The 21,720-nt window shown below is 50.3% G+C and overlaps 1 protein-coding gene across 5 annotated transcripts in view; it reads right to left on the bottom strand.

Moving 5' to 3' along the window:
• The window catches only part of SLC9A1 (solute carrier family 9 member A1), a 77,383-nt gene that overhangs the window by 46,078 nt on the left and 9,585 nt on the right, over positions 1 to 21,720 (bottom strand). For 3 of the 5 annotated variants that reach the window (XR_004441012.1, XR_004441013.1, XM_033227605.1), the window contains exon 1: positions 16,370 to 17,592. Coding sequence is in view for 2 of the 5 variants with exons in the window: in XM_033227605.1 (XP_033083496.1) it covers positions 16,370 to 16,721 (352 nt within the window). In the remaining 3 variants the exon portion in view is untranslated. Of the gene's footprint in view, positions 1 to 302; positions 409 to 16,369; positions 17,593 to 17,733; positions 17,785 to 21,720 lie in introns of those variants that run through there. The other 2 variants (XM_033227606.1, XM_033227607.1) reach the window with 2 other exon arrangements.

The following is a 21,720-nucleotide window of genomic DNA, read 5'->3' as shown; positions in this document are numbered from 1 at the left end:
GACCATGTCATGCTACTCAAGAGCCTTTGATGGCACCATACAGCACCATGAATCCTAGCCCCAGGCCCATGGGCCCAACATGATCTGGCTTCTGCCCTCTTCTCCGTTCTCACACCACGCTTCCCTTCTTCCCCCGCACTTCAGATTCCTCAAACACACCCTTCTCAGGGGCCCTAGTCTTTGGAAGATGGGCTCTTCTTGTCCTTTGGGTCTCAGCTCAGACGCCAGCTCCTTAGAGAACCCTTGTTGGCCATCCAGCAGCCCCACCTCTCCCTCATGTCTGCCTTCCTCAGGACACTTACCACTGCCTGACACTGCTGTGTTCACATCCAATGCTCCATGCTGGCATGGGAGCGCCCTGGCATCAGGAGCCTCTTCTGTGGTGTTCCTGGCTGTGTCCTCAGATCCAGAATAGTGTCTGACATGGGGGCAGAGGCAGTTGGTGGGGCGTGTGCTGCACGTTAGACTGGACAGTCAGGGAGGCCTCTCTGAAGAGATGATGTTTGATGTGGGACCTGAATGAGAGCGCCGGCATGCGGCAGTCTAGGGGCAGTGCTCCAGGCTGGGGAACGAGCAAGTGCCACAGCTGTATGGAGGAACGGGCCTGGCAAGGCAGATGTGCGTGAGGGACACAGGAAGGCTGGTATGACTGTAGGAGGGGAAAGGCTAGAGGGGCATGAGGTGGAGAAAGGGGTGGGCCATGCTTTCCTTGCATTTTCTCCCAGGTTCATCAGGAAGCATTTGAAAGGTTTTCAGCAGGATGAACACCATGCTCTGGTTTACAGGTCTCAAAGCTCCCTGTGGCTGCTCTGTGGAGAGCTGCCTGCAGGCAGACAGCAGTGGAGCCACAAGACCATTTGGGAGGCCCGGGAGTCACCCAGGTTGGAGATGCTCATAGTGGAGATGGAGTGAAGGGGCAAGTCTTTGACAAGTGTGGTTGTGTCTGCCACCAGTCTGAGGAGCCCTGGCCAAGTCTACACCCCTCTGGAGTTCCAGACGCTTCATCCAGCCCCACCCACCTACCCAGTCTTATTTCCCACTGACTCCTCACCCAGACTTTTCCTGCAGCTGGCTGGGCCCCCCAACAGGTGCCTGTTCATACCCAGTACTCAGAGCTTGCAAAGAGCCTTGACTAGTGTCATGGCCCTTGCCTGATTGGTCACTTTCCCTCCCTCTTAGAAGCGTCTGGTGAAGGTGTTTGCACAAAGATCTCTGCTCCATGCTCATTCCAGCCACATTTCCCCCCCTCTAAAGGTCTCCTGTTCTTTGAGGCAACAGCACAGCAATCATTGAGCACTTAATAATTCCCTGTTTCACTTTCCTAAAGTAGCTGTAAGCTAAATAAAGCTAGAAACCATGACTCGCACCTTCGGGGCGTCACATAGTGCAGAAGACAATGATGCTCTAAGCGAAACCCTCAGAACAAAGCCAGGCACTGGCAGGGTCTCAGTAAGCGGTAGGTAGCTCTGTCCTCACTGCCTGTACCAGGGCGACAGCCATGACAGGTGCTCACTACCGCACAGGTGCAGTTAGCTTCTCTGCCTAGCCAAGCAGGTGAGTGAGGCGTGTTTGGGGATGAGGTGGAAGGGTTGGAAACATCCCAGTGAGTTTCAGAAGCAAAGGTCAATGGTTCTGCATGATCTGTGGCTCTGCATCATTCACGTCTCTGTGCCCTTCTCCAGTTCTCCCCTCTGTGTGAGCTAAGCACACTCATTCTTTTTTTTTTTTTCTTTTTGAAACAGAGTTTTGCTCTGTCGCCTAGGCTAGAGTGCAGTGAGGCGATCTCAGCTCATGGCAACCTCCGCCTACTGGGTTCAAGCCATTCTCCTGTCTCAACCTACCAAGTAGCTGGGATTAGAGACTTGTGCCATCACACCTGGCTAATTTTTGTATTATTAGTAGAGACGGGCTTTCACCATGTTGTCCAGGCTGGTTTGGAACTCCTGACCTCAAGTGATCCGCCCATCTCAGCCTCCCAAAGTGCTGGGATTACAGGTGTGAGCCAATGCACCTGGCCAAAACACTCATTCTTAACCCTGAGGACCCAGCTCAAAGCTCTGGGAAGCCTTTCCTGACCCACCCACCTCCACTCCTCCCTCCTGCGCACCAACAGCTCTGCAGGCTCCTGCTGCAGCACTTCACAGCACATCACAAGCGCCTGTTTACATGCCAGCCTCTCCCTTGAGGCTGGGATTATATTTATCCATCTTTCCATCTTCAGTACAGTGTTTATCAGCACGAATCCAACTGCTGAACATGTGTCTCCCCACCTCCCAACTAAAGAACAAACTCAGACAATTCAGCTCATGGTCTCATTTGCACCTCCAACCTCAGTACTCAGCTCATCCCAATGCCCTCCAGTCCATATACCTAAAACCATCCACCAGTGCTTGACCCCACCCTCACCTCTTCCTTTAAGGCTCCAGGAATAGTAGCAACTCCCATTACTGAGTACTTATAATGTGCTCAGGGCTTTACAGATATCAACCCCTTTAGACTGGGGAAACTGAGGCTCAGACAGGATGATGTAGCTTAAAAAGGGCACACCTTCTCCCCTTAATACTGGCATCACTCACCTAGCACTTATCATAGCTGGGACTATTTTTAAAACCATCATCTGTTCTGCAAAATTGAGTGCTTTTATAGCTACACATCAAGTTGTCATACAAAATCACATTTTGCTCATTAAATGTTTCAGGTGATCAGTCTTGCTACTCCAGCTAGGTGGGGTAACATAACATAAATGTTATGTTGGAGAAATAGCACAGGACTTGGAAGGGGAAGCCCTGGAGTCCAGCTTAAACTGTGCCACAGTCAGGCTATATGACACTAGGCAAGTCACCTCCACAGGCCAGGCGCAGCAGCTCACGCCTGTAATCCCAGCACTTTGGGAGGACCAGGTGGGGGGATCACTTGAGGTCAGGAGTTCAAAACCAGCCTGGCCAACATGACGAACCTCATCTCTACTAAAAATACAAAAATTGGGCCGGGCGCGGTGGCTCAAGCCTGTAATCCCAGCACTTTGGGAGGCCGAGACGGGCGGATCACAAGGTCAGGAGATCGGGACCATCCTGGCTAACACAGTGAAACCCCGTCTCTACTAAAAAATACAAAAAACTAGCCGGGCGAGGTGGCGGGCGCCTGTAGTCCCAGCTACTCGGGAGGCTGAGGCAGGAGAATGGCGTAAACCCGGGAGGCGGAGCTTGCAGTGAGCTGAGATCCGGACACTGCACTCCAGCCTGGGCGGCAGAGCGAGACTCCGTCTCAACCAAAAAAAAAAAAAAACAAAAAAACAAAAATTAGCCAGGCGTGGTGGCACAAGCCTGTAATCCCAGCTACTTGGGAGGCAGGAGAATCGCTTGAAGCAGGGAGGCAGAGGTTGCAGTGAGCGAAGATTGTGCCACTGTACTCCAGTCTGGGTGACAGAGAGAACCTCCATCTCAAAATAAAAAATTAAATAAAAAAATTTTTAAAACAGGATAAGTGACTTGCCCAAGGTCACGGTGCTATAAAGTAGTGAAGCTGAGATTTGAACACAGTTCTGTCAAGTTGCAAAGCTTGTTTTTCTAACCACCATGCCTGTGGGCATGTTTCCAAAGGGAACTGCTCTGGGACATTCTTCTGCAGTCCAGAGGTTCTGCCCCAAGTAGAAGCTTCTGGCTGTGCCCAGTGAGATTTCACTCAAGTATCTCATCTAAATCCTACATGTACTTCAAGGCCTAGCTCAGTGACCACTTGCACAGCCTCCCGGGATCTTCCCAGGTACAAAGTTCTCTCTCCCATCTCTAAACTCCCATAGAATTCTACCTGTACTTCAAATCACACCCCCTTTCTACTGTCTGACTGTTCTGCATCTGAACCGCATTTCTCAAACAAGGCGTTGAGCTCGGTAAGAAAAGCAGTTCTCATGCATCTCTGTACCTTCCACCAGCAAGGCAGGTAGGGCTCAGTCAGGGAAGAGGGTGGGGTAGGGTGCCTGCTCCCCCTCCCCCATCTTGCTGTAATCTGAGTCTTAGGCTTTGCCCAGCTAGGTGAGTTGGCCTCCCCTCACGCTGGCATAATGCCTACCTGGTACAGCATCCAGATTCCTGTGGGCCCTGGCCACTGGGGAGGTAAGATCTTATTCCCTGGCTTGACGGCAAAGATGCTATAAAAAGCACAGCACCTAAGCTCAACACTGGCTTGTGATGGATTACACGACCTGAGGGATTCAATGCGTGAAGGCAGAAGCCTCTGGGCTGGCTCAGAGGTCCTAAGACCTGTACTTGGCTCCCCTGTAAGGACCAGTGTAAGGACCACTGGTTTCTCTGCCAAGGACAGCTCCCTAATAGATAACCCAGGAGGAAGCTGCCCTTCTCTAGGCTTAAAGGGCCCACTGGAAGAACTGAGATTTGCCAGTGCTACCAATATCCAAGTCAAAAACCACAGCCCCTCCTCTTGATCCACTGTCCAGGTCTTACTGCCTAGAGACGCCTGAGTTAGTTAACAGAACAGGGAAGAAGCCTGCCTCTGCCATTAATTCATGTGTGGCCTGGGGCCAATCATCTCGGACCTCAACTGGAAAAAGAGAACTTGATCAAAACATCTCCAATTCCCCTTTGGGCCTGGGGGTTACAAGCTATGATAATGATCTTTCCATCTCTAACGTTCTAGAATTAGAATATTCTATACTTTCACTCCCAGAAGCAGAGTGAGAACAGAGAACAGGGACCTTCAGTCCAGGAAACAGCAGAGGTCAGTCAGGGCTTCCTAGCTGTATCCTCAAAGCCTGTCCACCTTCAGAGGCTTTCTCTTGCGTCTGCTGCCTGAAAGGTGGCTGCTTCCGCGCTAGCAGAACCTCAGACGTGTGCCTGGGCCCTAGCCGCTTTAGGGAAATGGGCAGGCGGTCTGAGTCACCTACCGGGTGTGAGCTGGGCTCACCATGGCAACCCAGCAGACCCAGAGGGCATAAAGAAGCCAGTACCTTCCCTGCCTGCACAGTGTAGGTGGAGCATGCTGCATCTGCTTTGATTTCCAACCCAGAAAAGTTTTTCTCTACTTTAAGGACTCAATTTCCTTTCCCTTCTCTCAGGACACAGCTTACTCACTCTAGGGTCCTTCTCCTTGCCTGGAAGATATTCTGCAGTCCCCTAGGCAAACCCTACTCATCCCAGACCAGTTAGTCCTATATCCTTCTTCAAGTTCCCACCGCATAAAAGGCAGAAGCTCTTAGCCTTCAGAATCTGTGGCTTACACAGGACAATCAACTGTGTTAAAAACAAAAAAAATCTGAGTCTACTATGGGCCTTCTCCCTTGATAAAATCACATATATACAACTGTCTGCAGACTATTTTGGGAGCTCCACAAACTTTATCATGGACTCAGAAACAATCTTAGAAACCTAAATCCTAGAAGAACAACAGATCAGATCATCCAGTCCATCTTCTCACCTAAACCAGAAGCCCTTAGTAACCCTTCCTGAATGATGTTCCTCTTCTACCCCGGCCCACCTCTCAAGGCCACCTCCTTTAAGAAGCTTCCCTCATCTCTCCTCCTCTCCTCTGATTTCCCTGAGCATCCAGCCTGAACCACACAATTTCCCACCTGTGCTTTCTCCCTTGTATGTTGTCCCACTTCCCCAGCAAGACAGCTGGCTCCCTGTGGGCTCATTTCTTCAACCTTGTAACCCTCAGCTGGACTTAGAGATGACCGTGATCTGTACTTGTACTGAATTCTGTGCTTTGAAGCCAGGGCTCAGTGACAGCACCGGCCTACTCCCAAAGGATAGAGCTGCGGAGTTTTCCGTCTGACGGCCTCACAGTCTGCTTAGGCCTCAACAGAACAGGGGCTTCCCTGGAATGACTGCCTTTCCCACAGGACAGTCCCAGAGAGCCCTTCAAGATGAAATTGACAGATAGGGAAACTAAGGCCCAGGAAGGCAAACATAGCTTATAGCAAAGGTCAATATGCACAAAAAAGGCGAGTTAGGACTAGGACCCAGGTCCCCAGTTACCAGCCTAGAGCTCTTTTCCTTTATGCAATGGCTTTATGAAAACTAAATTTGCCCTGCATGCACACATACTCACATACTCAATATATGCATGGAGAATTTCTAAAAAAGATGGACAAGACAGTAAACAGTGGTAACCTCTGGAAGGTATGACAGTGGGAGTGGTCACAGAAGTAATGAGAGGGACTTTTCCTTTTCACCTCAATACCCTCTGTACTGTTGGGTTTTATTTTTGTTGTTTTATTTTGTTTTTACCATTGACATGTTTTATTTATTCATATTATAAAAATAAATCTGCCATAGAAAGGAGATTCTGGCCCAGCCCACCCATTCCCAATACACATAAAAGCAAAGAGAAGCCATAAGTAAACCTGTCCAGGTACAACTATAAATTAACAAGATTGCCTTCTTGTATGGTTTACAGGCACTGGTCTCATTAATTTACAGTCACAGTGCAGTTTATGGCTTGAGGAATCCTCCCAGGAAAAGCTTAATTCAATTAGGGCTCTCGGCAGCTCCCCAAGGAAGCTCTGGTATCTTACTTTTACTTACACAAATTGAGGGCAGACCAAACAGATCCAGATCTTCCCAGAGAAACCCCACCCAGCTCAGAGAGGATGCCCTTGCAGACCCTCCATTAGAGACAAGCCGAGGGAGGTGGCCACGGCAGCACCACTTAAACACTGACTGGTGCCTAAGGCATCATTCTGTGAGTGTCCTCCCAGCAAGCTCAGTTAAACTCCCTGGCTTGGCAGTCTGGTGCCAAGGAGCCTCTGCAACCTTTGCTCTCCCTCCTCTCTGAGCAGTCAAACTGGTTTCTTGTCTGCCCCAGGGCTTTGCAGGAATCCTATCTTTACACTGAAGTCAATCAAAAATCATTCATGTATTCCTTCCCCAAATATTTATGGAGCCCTTACTCTGTGCCAGGCACAGACAAGAAAGTGAATAGGCTGGGCGTGGTGGCTCACGCCTGTAATCTCAGCACTTTGGGAGGCCGAGGAGGCCAGATCACCTGAGGTCAGGAGTTCAAGACCAGACTGGCCAACACAGCAAAACTCCATCTCTACTAAAAACACAAAAAATTAGCTGGGCGTGGTGATGTGCACCTGTAATCCCAGCTACTCCAGAGGCTGAGGCAGGAGAATTGCTTGAACCTGGGAGGCAGAAGTTGCAGTGAGCTGAGATCACGCCACTGCACTCCAGCACTCCAACCAGGGTGACAGAGCAGGATTCCATCTCAAAAAAAAGGAAAAAAAAAAGAAAGTGAACAAAGGCCCTGTCCTCAAGAGGCTTACATTCTTATGGAAATTGGTACTAAGTATGGCCTGCTTATCTAATTCCTTTCCATCCTTCAAGACTCAGACTCAGGCCGGGCGCGGTGGCTCAAGCCTGTAATCCCAGCGCTTTGGGAGGCCGAGACGGGCGGATCACGAGGTCAGCAGATCGAGACCATCCTGGCTAACACTGTGAAACCCCGTCTCTACTAAAAAAAATACAAAAAACTAGCCGGGCGACGTGGCGGGTGCCTATAGTCCCAGCTACTCGGGAGGCTGAGGCAGGAGAATGGCGAGAACCCGGAAGGCGGAGCTTGCAGTGAGCTGAGATCCGGCCACTGCACTCCAGCCGGGCGACAGAGCGAGACTCCGCCTCAAAAAAAAAAAAAAAAAAAAAAAGACTCAGACTCATGTTCCACCTCCTTTGAGAGGCCTTCTCTAAACACCCTAGTCCTCAGGGACTGCTTGCTCCCTCCGTACTTTGCCTCTGCCAGGAGTCTGCCCAGCCCTGGCAGGCTGCAAGCTCCTAAAGAGCAGGGCCTGGGTTTACTCTTCTTTGTTCCTTGATGGCCATATGCTAAATGCCTGCTGGCTGATTTCAGCTGACCTGCCTCTTCCACTCAGGATCTTAGTGAGCTGCTCTTAGTCCTGGCTGGCTGGTGCAAAGACACAGCCTCTTCCAGCTTCACTTGGCAAACGGCAAATGCTATGCAAGTGTTAGCTATTTATTGGTTTTGTGAACTTGTGGGCTCTAACATACAGCTGTGATATCACTCCTCCGCCTTCTGTGGCCTGGTCTCAAACAGGCTCAGCACTGTGGAAAGGCCAGTCTGGGCTTAGGGGTAAGTGCTCCCCAAGGGACAGGGAAGGGGGCCTGGGAAGGAACAGAGTTTCTCGTCCTGAATCTCAGTTGGAACTGCTTAAGGACATATCTTTTCAGGAAGGAACATGCTAGGGTAATTTGGGGGAATTCTGGATTCTTAGCAAGTAGTATAAAAACTCAGGGCTCAGATCTGGCCTAATAGACCCCCAAACCGGCCCTGTATATTAGATGAGCTTTAGGGGGAAGAAAATGAAGTCAGCATGATCCCAGGGAAGGGGAGCAGCCCACTGATCCAGGCCCAACCCAAAACTTAGTTCAGTTAAAATTAGATTAGCCCATAAGATTAAAATACCAACATATAATCACGGGCTGCTTTAAAGTATCAGTTGATGTTTATCGGCATCTAGAGACAGTTTGGCCCAGTGCAGTGTGTGCAGACAACCTTGGGGAGACATGTCTGACTCAGACATTTGCAGGGGGAGCGAGTGCTGCAAAATGAGGCCCACACAGGCGATGGATGACTCAGGAATAACCCAGGTCCTGGGTGTGCTGAGCGAGCCTTCTCTCCCTGCCTCAGGAGGAAAGGGGGCAGGTGAGAGAGGCGGTGAGGAGGAAAGGAGGCTGTGTACGGGCTGGCATTCCCAGACAGCCTCAGACCCCCAGCTCCAGTTCCCTGTCACTCCTGTATTTTTCTGCATGCTGCCACCTCCGAGAAAGGTTATTTGCTTCACAGTGGGACTTGGAGTGGGTAAGCTTTTTCCCCAAACCCAAGAAGTGATCCAAGGCTCAAAATACTAAAGCCTTTAAATCTCCCCCAATTCAAAATGATAATGGGAAAAATTAAATTTCTAAACTGAAAAAGCCCTTGGAATCAGGGCATGAGGATGAAAAGAACACAGGCTCTGAAGTCAGACAAATCTGGGCTTAAACCCCAATGTTTTCTAGCCGTGCAAGTACCTTTCACAACCTCTAAACTAGGTATGAATAAGTAGCAGCTTAGCCAGATGTGGTGGCCTGTGCCTGTGGTCCCAGCTACTCAGGAGGCTGAGGTGGGGAGGATTGCCTGAGCCTGGGAGGTTGAAGCTGCAGTGAGTCGTGATTGCGCCACTGCACTCCAGCCTAGGAGACAGAGCAAAATCCTGCCTCAAAAATAAACAAAGTAAAAAATTAATAAGTGGCAGCTAATATAATTAACAAGTATGTAACAAATACATCACCAATTACCAGGTGGGCGCAGTGGCTCATGCCTGTAATCCTAGCACTTTGGGAGGCTAGGATGGGCAGATCTCCTGAGGTCAGGAGTTCAAGACCAGCCTGGCCAACATGGCAAAAACCCATCTCTACTAAAAATACAAAAATTAGGCCGGGCGCAGTGGCTCATGCATGTAAAATCAGGACTTTGGGAGACTGAGATGGGCAGATCACCTGAGGTCAGGAGTTCGAGACCGGCCTGGCCAACATGGTGAAATCCGGTCTCTACCAAAAAAAAAAAAAAAATACAATTAGCCAGGCACAATGGTGGGTGCCTGTAATCCCAGTTACTCGGGAGGCTGAGGCAGGAGAATCACTTGAACACGAGAGGCGGAGGTTGCAGTGAGCCAAGATCATGCCTCTGCACTCCAGTCTGGGTGACAGAGTGAGACTCTGTCTCAAAAAACAAAAAAAAGAAAAGAAAAACAATACAAAAATTAGCTGGGGGTGGTGGCGCGTGCCTGTAGTCCCAGCTACTTGGGAGGCTGAGGTAGGAGAATCACTTGAACCCGGAGGTGGAGGTTGCTGTGAGCAGAGATCATGCCACTGCACTCCAGCCTGGGCGACAGAGTGAGACTCCATCTCAAAAAAATAAAAATAAAATAATAGGGAGCCAGGCATGATGGCTCATGCCTGTAATTCCAGTTACTCAGGAGACCGAGGCGGGAGGGTCATTTGAGGCCAGGGATTCAAAACCAGCCTGGACAACAACATTGGAAGGACCTCATCCTCCATCTTTAAAAAAAAAAAAAAAAAAAACCCACGAAAAATTAAGTATCTATAATATCAATTAGAAAACAGGGGCTCAGGCCTGGAGCAGTGGCTCACACCTGTGATCCCAGCACTTTGGGATGCCAAGGTAGGCGGATCACCTGAGGTCAGGAGTTTAAGACGAGCCTGACCAACATGGCAAAACCCCATCCCTACTAAAAATACAAAATTAGCCGGGTGTGGTGGCACATGCCTGTAATCCCCACCACTCAGGAGGCCGAGGCAGAAGAATCGCTTGAACCTGAGAGGCAGAGGTGCAGCGAGCTGAGATTGCACCACTGCACTCCAGGCTGGGCAACAAGAGCGAAACTCTTGTCTCAAAAGAAAAGAAAAAAGAAAACAGGGGCTCAGAGAGGTTATGCCTTGCCTAAAGCCACACAGCTGGGCAACAGAGAGCTGAGACTAGATCTCAGGTCTCTTGACCTTTCACCCCATCCTGCATGTTCTCCATTGTAATCATTTCTCGGCCTCTCCTTTTCTCTCCCAGAGGGCATACAACATTTTGGGAGAAAGGACAAGTCTTCCATTTCAAAGATTTGCTGTTCCACAGATAAGGGCTATGAGAATGACAGTCCCCAGTGCGACTCTGGCCCTCATCCTCCTTCATGCAAATACAGGTATGTTCAAGTTGTAGAAAAGAACTTGGAGCTGAGCCAAAGCTGTCAGGGCTCCAGAGCACCCAGGCCCTTTAGCCCTTCCTTCCTACAGAAGGAACAGGTGTCCCTCCTGACAACAATCCAGGTTACCAATGTGGATGTGTCTGGTCATTTACTCTCCTCAAAGCCCCTTTAAATGGCTCATCCCCCTTGATCGCAGCATGTTGGCCTGGCAGGAGAGAGTTTGGCCTTGAGTGATTAGTCCCAGGCTTGCTAAGTGACCTCAGGCAGGTCACAACCAAAGGCTCGGTTTCCTTAGATGTAAAATGAACACATCAATACCACACGCTATTCTAACCCACAGGACCACTGAGAAGATCTAAATTAAAGATTGTACATGCAAGTGCTTTGGAAACAAATTTCAGTGCTAATGAGAAGCACTACTAAACTCCTCCTGCTTTGTAGAGCTAAACAAAGTTGTGCCACCTGCTCCCAACAGAGGCTGCCTCTCAGGGGACTCTGCTGGGCCCTGAGGGTAACCAAAAGCAGCCTGTCACCTTTCCTGCTCAGCGGCAGGAGGTCATAAGGTCAGCCACCCCTTGTGGCTAAAGGAGATCACCCTTTACCTGGCACTCCCCTGCCCAAGCAGAGAAGAATCAAGCTCTGGTCTGATGGCTGAGAGGGCCCCAACAGAGAGATGGCAGGCAGGGTTGCTAGCAGAGAACAAGGGATAGGCCCTACCTGAATGCAGGATTCGGGTGCATCCAAGGAGACACAAAAACAAAGGACAGGCGCACAGCCGGACACAGAACACCTACAGCTTTCTCAAGGCAGGGACAGGGCTCCCACCAAGGACATGCGCCCAACTCCTAGAGGGAGTCCTACAATTCCTGAGTGCAGGTGCAGCGAGCTGGGCGCTTCTCAGTGCAGGGCTGTGCGCATCTGCTGCAGGGAATGCCAGAGGTAGGAGATGCAGCTGCACCCCTCTAGGAGGCTATGCCAAGACTCGAACAGACAATAAATAGCAATTCAACATCACTGAAGATAACCTCTCTAAGCCATTTCCTCATCTGCAAAACAGAGCCATCTTTTATCTCTTATGATTTGAGTAAGGATTAAATAAGATTGCTTTTATAAAGTGCCTGACACTACTCTGTAGACACCAAGTGGCAACTATTATTAAAACACACACACCCATTCAACACGGGAGATGTCACAGGGCAGGCAAGGCCTCATGCCAATGTTATGGATAAACAATAAGGGAAAAGGGTTTGGGAGAGAAAGAGCAAGTGACTGCTATGGGCTGGGAAGACCTCTCAAAAGGGGAAGAATCTGCATGGCCCTGAAAGTTGCTACAGTGAGCTGGGCATTCTACCAGGCGTTCCCACATTCAGCCTCTACACTGGACTTAAGGATGAGGCAAGTGAGGTTCAGAGAATGAGGTGCACGGACCTCAAGGTTCATGGTCACACAGGCACCGAGAGGCAGCGTCAGGAGCAGAACCCAGGGCGTCTGACCACGTCTTTCCTTTATACCAGGGCTGGATGCCATGGGGCTGGCTTGGAAGGAGAGAAAAGGCAAGCTTCGTGGGTGCTCAGCAGAATGAAGTCTGGGCAATCTGACCAACTAAGCCCTCTAAGTGCCTTGGCACTCCTAGAGACACACGTCCTACCTGAAGCCTTCCTCCAGTCCCCAGCTGACCTCCCTCCCACTGTTCTGCAGTCAGTCTATTTTCCCAAAGAGAAAAAGGTCATCTCTTCCTTTTCACAGAGTCCTATCTGGGCTTCTTGAGACAGTTTCAAGGTGACCTTTAAGCTATTTGTTCTTCTCTTCTTTTGAGAAGTGAGAGAGGCACCTTCTAGTGTCACCTTCACAGGAAACCAGTTGCTGGGTCTAACATCCATGCATGTCAAGTGGGCAGTGACCCCATCTCCCCTATTTACAGACTTAATCTACAGAGGAGATGGCAGGATTAGCCTTGCAAAGACCAAAACCAAAAAAAGCTGTAAGATGTAAAGGGACAAAAGAAGCCTTTTGTGTCCCTGGTCAGGAGACAAGATGAATACCTGCTTTATGGGCTCCTGGGCCTCTGCCAGGCATTCTGGGTCAGGAACATGGGTAAACAAATGCAGGAGATGCCAGTGGTGAGCTGAGTTACAGTGAAGCTCTCCCTTGGAACAAGTACTAGCCCGGGAGTCAGGTGAACTCAGAACAAAGCAGAGTTCATGCAGGGTCCAAAGCACAATGTGGGGTGGGGAATGCATCAAACTCCTAAGGCTTGGAGTCACTCCCATAGTTTTCCCAATAGCCTAAATCCTCTTCACACCACTACCCCCTCCCCAGCAAGGACAAGAAAGAATTCCTGACTGTTGGGGGGAGAAAAAAGGCCCAGAGAGGGAAGGTGACTTGCCTAACGTCACCCACTGAGTCAGAGGTAGACTAGAACCCAGAAGCAACTGTTCTAGAACTTCAGCTCCCACCCTGCTCCTCCCACCCCAGTCTCTGCAAGAGTCTACCTGATCTCTGCTCCATGGTTAGGGTAGAAAGGAGAACTGCACAAAGCACTTTCTATTCTTAAAGGAGGAGTAACCTGCAAGGGAAGCAGCTGCCATAGATGACAGAATGAGGGCTCCAACGGAACTCCTACCCACGCTGGGGTGTTGAGAGAATAGGCAAGACCCCAAAATCAGCTCCCAGGCTCTTGGGTATCTGAGAGTGCAGAGGGCCTCAGCCCCCTACCCTTATCCCCACAAGGCAGCTGGTGCCATCTTCCCTCCCGCCATGACCAGCTCAAGTGAACAGTATAGGACGCATGGAAACCCTGATACCTTAAGGAAGGACACCGGTGGCAGCCTAGGTTTGAGAGATTTGTAATCCTTCAGCTCAGAGGAAGGTTGTAGGAGGCTGAGGTAGGGATGCATTTGCTGTAGGTGGTTAAAATATTAACAGGGGCAGATGTTACTCATTGAACACTTCCTGTATATACAAACTCAGTTTTATGTGCATTAATTTATGTAATCATCACATTAATAGCACTATAACTGGATACTATTAGTTCCCATTTTAAAAATATTTATTTATTTATTTAGAGACGGAGTTTCACTATTGTTGCAATCTCGGCTCACTGCAACCTTCGCCTCCCGGGTTCAAGCGATCCTCCTGCCTCAGCCTCCAGAGTAGCTGGGATTACAGGCGCCCACCACCATGCCCAGCTAATTTTTTGTAATTTTAGTAGTGACGGGGTTTCACCATGTTGGCCAGGCTGGTCTCAAACTCCTGACTTCAGGCAATCCACCCTGCCTCAGTCTCCCAAAGTGCTGGGATTACAGCGTGAGCCACTGTGCCCAGCTTAGTTCCCCTTTTATACATGAGGAAACAGGCTCAGAGATGCTGCTAAGTGGCAGAGTGGTAGCTGAATTCTACACTGCAAAGGGGAAGCTGGGAAAAATGGGCTTTCATTTTTGAGGCCTGAACAGGGAGTCTTCAGATCTTTGGACCACCTTTCTCTCCACTCATGGCCAGATGCTAGAGCTCCTGTTTTCAGAGGCAGAAAAATGCCTTTCCAAGGCAGAGACAGACTTTTGGAAAGGAGACCACGTCCAGCCTCATCATTTTACAATGGGAAAACTGAGGTCCAAGGCTGAGTGACTTGCCAGAGTTTCCAGAGTCAGTGGAATGACAGAAATATCACACCTAGAAGGGACCACGAAAATCAACTGACAGGTAGGGAGGCGTGACTGGTCCAAGGACAGAGGGAGGTGGGAAGAGAAGCCGGGTTTTCCTCACTTCCAGACTGATATTGTTGCCATGGCACCGTCTCTGCTCTCCAGCTGCCCAGGGTCCCGGGCACAGCACTTGGGTGGTGACAAAGCAGGCCAGGCCCAGCTGACCTCATTAGCACTAGAGATACCAGGCCTGCAGGGACAAACTTCTGACTGCCTAGAGTGGGGTCTCTGTAATCATGCTGTCATCCCACCAGCAGCCACTGAGACTCAAAGTGTGTCTGCCAGCCCTGAATGCCCTAATATAATGCCAGGTGTGGTGGGCAGGTGAGGGGATTGGGGACAGGAGGCAATTTATAGATTGCACTTGTGAGGTCTCCTCCTGGTCTTACAGTCAAATGACATCACTGTCACTTCAGCTTCTTACAGCAAAATCAGACAACATTTCATGACTCAATTGGTATGGTCAAATTGAGAGTCTTACCCATTTCACAGGTGAGGGAGACCTGCAGAAAAAGGCCTCAGCTATTCAAGGTCATGCATTTAGGTCGGAATCAGTACACATGGTTCCCCTTGTCCAGTCCTTGATTTCTCTCCAGGAAGCTAAGTGCCATCAAGGTATAGGTGCTGATGGCTTAGTTCCATGTAAGGCTCTGCTACTGTGACCAGCTTGGCACAAGAGCCCTGCACCAGGAACCCAGCTCCTGGATCTATCAAATTAGAGGCACCACTTTCCTCCCGCAGCATGTCCCAGAGTCTGCCTCACACCAGCCCAGCAGCACCGCTCAGCTCCTGCATGTCCTTGGGAGAGCTGGAAGGTTTCCTGCCAAATCCCCAAACCCAAATCTCAGGCAGAGGGGACAGCAGAGTCCCAGGACCTCATGCCTTCCACAGCCAGCTGGGGGCAAGCTGAAAATGCAAAGGCAGCTTTCAAAGCCCCCCTGAACACCACTTCCAGGGACTTCTGGGCTATGTAGGCTCCAGTAAGCTACCCCAGTCACTCAGCAGAACAGAGTGCTCAGGCCTAGCAGGGAGACCAACACTCTGAGAGTGAATAACGTGTCTGTTTCCTTCTCCCCAAAAGGTTTCAAAGTCTCTTCAGGCCTGAACATCCCTAGCCTCCCCCTATGTACCTCACCTACTTGATTGAGCAGCAGACCAGACAGCACCCTGAGACACAGCCAGGCAGCGACCTGGCGGTGAGCTGGGGTCAGACCAAGCCTCAACCTCCTCTACTCTCCCTCCACTCCCAAAACAGACTTCAGAAATTTCCAGGGCCCCTTGTCCCACAGATCCTATAAAGTATGGCATTCCTGGACCGGAAATTGACTCAGGGGCTCCTAACTAGCCTGGGCAAGCAAAGCTGACAGATAACATTCTGGAAATGAAGGAAAGGCGGGAATATAGGGATCCCCTGTGTTCCATCACACTTGTAAGTTTCCTGCACCCAGGTCTCCACTATGCTTAAACTCCTCAAGCAGGCCAAGGAGAAATATACTCCATCCTGGAACACACTCCAATAAAGCCTGTCATAAATTGCACTGGTTGCTGTTAACAGAGCAGAATGTGCCACTTGCCAGAAGACACTCCTTTCTGTCTCACATACAGCAGGGTGCCTGGCTCTCCTGGGGATCTGGCCCAGCCAGAGAAGACTTGCCAGTCGTGGAAGCCTTACTGAAGGAAGCTAGGATCAGAAGCATCCCATCCTCTAATCCTGCTCTCTTCTGTGCACAGTGCTGGCTCCAATCTTGGGAAGCCTCAGGTCACAAATCAGAAGTCACAGAACTGGAGCTTGAGAAGGACCAAGGTGGCAGGATTGAGACTGCCTACCTTATGGGAGTAGTTCAGATCCTTACTCCTGGACAGCCTCAAATGGTGCGAGATGAGGCAAGAAGCTCACCAGTCTGGCGGCCGCCGCAGCATCGGAACAAACGGGACTTACCTATCTTCATGAGGCAGGCCAGAAGGATCCAGAGGGAGATCTCGAAGGGGGTGCGCACGTGTGTGTAGTCGATGCCCAGGACTGGAAAGGCCTTGCGCGGCTTCACGCCATGATCAGTGACGGAATGATTAACAGGGCGGCTCTCTGGGGTGACCTCCGGTGGAGCGGTGGTGACATCTCCAATCGAGCGTTCTCGTGGTGGCTCTGAGCTTCGAATGGTGCTGGCAGTTGGGCTGAGCTGGAGGCCATGGCTCCTGAGAACAGGGAGCAGCCCCACCAAAGCCACCACCACGAGCAAGGAAGGGAAGATCCGAGGTGGAGAGAGGCCACAGATGCCAGACCGCAGAACCATGGTGCTGCTCCCAGAGCCGGCCTCGACCTTACCCAAGTGAGAGTAAAACCGGGCACATAGGTAGCAAGGGGTCAGCAAGTGGGAAGAGAGACTGGTGTAGTCTCTAGGAAAAGTTCATGCTTTAGAGAGGCATTTCCATGGAAGCAATTTTCTGGGGGTGGAGGGAGGCTGGGTTTGCAACCTGGAACTCCAAAGTGGAAAAAGGGGGCAAGGACCACGGAAGGAGACCAAAAGGTCTGGAACTCCGGACCTGGGAAGGGGGAGGAGGGATGTGGGAAACAGAGCCCTAGAGAAAGAGGAAGGGGCAGGATAGGCTGGACCCGTGCAAGGGAAAGGAAGAGGGAAGGCTGGGACCTTTGGCTGAGGAAAGTGACTGAGGAGCTGGGACTCCGGGCTGTGGGCTAAGGGAAGCGGTAGGGAGCCTGAGCTAATGGAAGGGGACCGAAGGGGGTGAGACCCAGTCCAGGAAAAGGAGAGAGGGGGCTGGGAGCCCAGGCTGAGAAGGAGTGAAACCGGGAAGCGGCCGGGAGCTTGTCCACCCAGAGAAGGGCAGGGGTCCAGGCGCGCCGGGCTGAGATTCCGGGGAAATGGAGAGAGGCGGAAGGCGGAGGCAGGCGGCCTGGCGGGAAGGCGCCTCGGCGCGGGCTGGGGGCGGCTCGCGGTGGGCCAGCAGCAACACGCCCCTCCTCGCGGCCCCGGCGCAGCGCGGCGCTCCGCCCCGGCCCAGCTGCAGCTCCCGATCCAGCTCCAGAACTAACCCTAGCCCCGGCCCCGGCGGCAGCGGACTGAAGCCTCGCTGAGCCCGGCGCTGTCACTTATAGGCACCAGCGAGCAGTCGGTGCGGCGGGATAGAGAGACCGTCGGTGCCCGCGCAGCGCAGCGGCCCCTGTCGCCGAGGGAAGGAAGTATCGCGTAGGAAGAGGAAGGAGAGTCAGAGATGACAAAAAAAAAAAAAAAAAGTCCTGAATATACGGAGAACCTCACTAACGCGGGTAAAATGCCGACTACTTACAAAGCGATTTCACGTCCACATCTGCAGTCTCATAAGGGCTTTCCAATAATCCTGTAAAGAATGTATTATTAGTTTACGTATTTAGTTACCGTGTGACCGTGAGCAAGTTACTTAACCTTTCTGTTTCACAACTTTCTCATCTGTTAAGTGGCGATAGTAGTAGTGACTATGTCAGAGGGATGATGTAATGACTGAGACAATCCGTGTAAACTATTTGGAATGCACCCTGGCACATTATTACAATTCCACTTTTACAGATGAGGAAACAGGTGAAGAGAGTCCCCTGGCTACTATGTAAGTAGTTGTATTGCTTACTAGGGCTACCGTAACAAAGTACCACAAACTGGGTGGCTGCAACAACAGAAATTGATTGTCTCACAGTTCTGGAGGCTGGAGGTCGGATCTAGGTGTTGGCAGGGTTGGTTTCAGTTGAGAGCTATGAGGGAGAATTTGTCCCATGCCTTTCTACCTTCCAGTGGTTTGTTGGGAATATAGGTATTCCATGGAGTTCTCCTAGTGTCTCTGTCTCTGCGTCCAGATTCCCCGCCCCCACCTTTTTTTTTTTTTTTTTTTGAGATAAAGTCTCCCTCTTGCTGCCCAGGCTGGAGTGCGGTGGTGCCATCTCAGCTCACTGCAACCTCTGCCTCCTGGATTCAAGCGATTCTCTTGCCTCAGCCTCCAGAGTAGCTGGGATTACAGGCACCCACCACCACATCCAGCTAATTTTTGTATTTTTAGTAGAGATGGGGTTTCACCATGTTGGTCAGGCTGGTCTCGAACTCCTGACCTCAGGTGATCCGCCCACCTTGGCCTCCCAAAGTGCTGGGATTACAGGGGTGAGCCACCACCCCCAGTCAGATATCCCCTTTTTATAAGGACACCAGTCATTGGATTAGGAATCCAACCTAATTACTTCATCTTAACCTGATCATCTTCAAAGACTCCATCCTACTTAGTCCATCTTCACAGGCACTGGGCATAAGGACTTCAACTTCTTTTTTTTTTTTTTTTTTTTTTTTTTTTTTTTTTGAGACAGAGTCTTGCTCTGTCGCCCAAACTGGAGTGCAGTGGCCAGATCTCAGCTCACTGCAAGCTCCGCCTTTCGGGTTCACGTCATTCTCCTGTCTCAGCCTCCCGAGTAGCTGGGACTATAGGCGCCCGCCCCCTCGCCCGGCTAGTTTTTTGTGTTTTTTTAGTAGAGACAGGGTTCACCAGGTTAGCCAGGATGATCTCGATCTCCTGACCTTGTGATCCGCCCACCTTGGCCTCCAAAGTGCTGGGATTACAGGGGTGAGCCACCACCCCCAGTCAGATATCCCCTTTTTATAAGGACACCAGTCATTGGATTAGGAATCCAACCTAATTACTTCATCTTAACCTGATCATCTTCAAAGACTCCATCCTACTTAGTCCATCTTCACAGGCACTGGGCATAAGGACTTCAACTTCTTTTTTTTTTTTTTTTTTTTTTTTTTTTGAGACAGAGTCTTGCTCTGTCGCCCAAACTGGAGTGCAGTGGCCAGATCTCAGCTCACTGCAAGCTCCGCCTTTCGGGTTCACGTCATTCTCCTGTCTCAGCCTCCCGAGTAGCTGGGACTATAGGCGCCCGCCCCCTCGCCCGGCTAGTTTTTTGTGTTTTTTTAGTAGAGACAGGGTTTCACCAGGTTAGCCAGGATGATCTCGATCTCCTGACCTTGTGATCCGCCCGTCTCAGCCTCCCAAAGTGCTGGGATTACAGGTTTGAGCCACCGCGCCCGGCCAGGACTTCAACTTCTTTTATGGGGGCACAGTTCAACCTACAACAGTGGCATGCTTTCAGTAATGGAACTTAAATTTGAACCTATAGTGTTGGTTGAAATTGGTGAGGTTCAAGGGATCGTGGCTGTACAATGGAATCACTGGAAAGTTTTTTTTAAAATACCATTGTCTAGGCTGGGCGTGGTGGCTCATGCCTGTAATCCCAGCACTTTGGGAGGGTGAGGCAGGTGGATCACGAGGTCAGGAGTTCGAGACTAGCCTGACCAACACGGTGAAACCCCGTCTCTACTAAAAATACAAAAATTAGCCAGACATGGTGGTGTGTGCCTGTAATCCCAGCGACTCAGGAGGCTGAGGCAGGAGAATCGCTTGAACCTGAGTGGCAAAGGTTGCAGTGAGCCAAGATTGTGTCACTGTACTCCAGCCTGGGCAACAGAGAGAGACTCTGTCTCAAAATAATAATAATAATAATAATAAATTGTCTGATAAAATTAGTTGGCCATGGTAGTCCTAGCCACTTGGGAGGCTGAGGCAGGAGTATCATTTGAACCTAGGAGTTTGAGACTACAGTGAACTGTGATCGCACCACAGCACTCCAGCCTGGGCAACAAAGGGAGGCCCTGTCAATAATAATGAGAAGAATAAACTTTTGTAAAATACCATTGCCTGGGACCCACCTTCAGAGATTTAGATTCTATTGCTTCAGGGTTGTGCCCAAGTGTTTTTTTCAAAGACTCTGATGTACAACTAGGGTTGGGAGGTATTGAAATCACTGAAATACTGTCCCTGTTTTGCGGAAGAGTAAGGCCAAAACATTCAAAGCGTCTAGCACAAGGTCACATCACAAGTACTTGAGGTTCAATTTAGTTTAACAAACGTTGACTGGGCCTCTTGACAGGGCTTTGTGCTGGGCTCTGGCAACACAGAGATAAGCCGGAGGGAGGAAGGACGTGGTAGGAATTGGGAGGGGGCATAAAGTGGACATAATGAGGGCTTCTAGAATGCTGGTAATGTTCTGTTTCTTTACTGGGCGATAGCTACAAAGGTTACAGCAACGTAGTTGTTTTGTGATAACTCATTGAAGACTCAAGATGTGTGCAATTTTTTCTAGGTATGCAATCCTTCCACAGAAAAATATATTAAAATAATAATAAGCTAGGAGCAGTGGCTCATGCCTGTAATCCCAGCAACTCAGGAGCCTGAGATGGGAGTATCAGTTGGGGCCAGGAGTTTAAGACCAACCTAGGGAACATAGCGAGACCCTGTCTCTAAAAGAAGTAAGTAAAATAAAAGAATAATATCCAGATGCAGTGGCATGCACCTGTAGTCCCAGCTACTTGGGAGGCCGAGGCAGGAGAGTCACCTGAACCCAGGAACTTGAGACTGTAATGCACTATGATTGTGCTTGTGAAATAGCCACTGCACTCGAGCCTGGGAAACATAGTGAGACCCATCTTTAAAAATTAATTAGACCAGGCACGGTGGTTCACGCCTGTAATTCCAGCACTGTGGGAGGCTGAGGTAGGCAGATCACTTGAGGTCAGGAGTTCAAGACCAGCCTGGCCAACATGGCGAAATCCTGTCTCTACCAAAAAATGCAAAAATTGGCTGGGCATGGTGGCGCACGCCTATAGTCCCAGCTACTCGGGAGGCTGAGGTGGGAGAATCCCTTGAACCCAGGAGACGGAGGTTGCAGTGAGCTGAGATTATGCCACTGCACTCCACCCTGGTGACAGAGGGAGACTCTGTCTCAAAATAAATAAATAAATATAAAAATAAAATAATTAATTGAATGATATGATAGTAACCTAGGGTGGGGCCGGGCGCGGTGGCTCAAGCCTGTAATCCCAGCACTTTGGGAGGCCGAGATGGGCGGATCACGAGGTCAGGGGATCGAGACCATCCTGGCTAACCTGGTGAAACCCCGTCTCTACTAAAAAATACAAAAAATTAGCCAGGCGAGGTGGCGGGCGCCTATAGTCCCAGCTACTCGGGAGGCTGAGGCAGGAGAATGGCATAAACCCGGGAGGCGGAGCTTGCAGTGAGCTGAGATCCGGCCACTGCACTCCAGCCTGGGCAACAGAGCAAGACTCCGTCTCAAAAAAAAAAAAAAAAGAAAAAAAAGATAGTAACCTAGGGTGGCAACATTGAATTGAGTTCTCTCTCTCTCTCTTTTTATAATCCCATACCTAAACTGAGTTCTGTGTACCTCACATTCTCCAGGCACAA

The sequence above is a fragment of the Trachypithecus francoisi genome, unplaced genomic scaffold (assembly GCF_009764315.1).
Source record: "Trachypithecus francoisi isolate TF-2019V2 unplaced genomic scaffold, Tfra_2.0 Lachesis_group12, whole genome shotgun sequence".
Classification (NCBI taxonomy): domain Eukaryota; kingdom Metazoa; phylum Chordata; class Mammalia; order Primates; family Cercopithecidae; genus Trachypithecus; species Trachypithecus francoisi.
The sequence above is the reverse complement of the archived record's forward strand: the minus strand, read 5'-3'. Positions and strand labels throughout refer to the sequence as shown.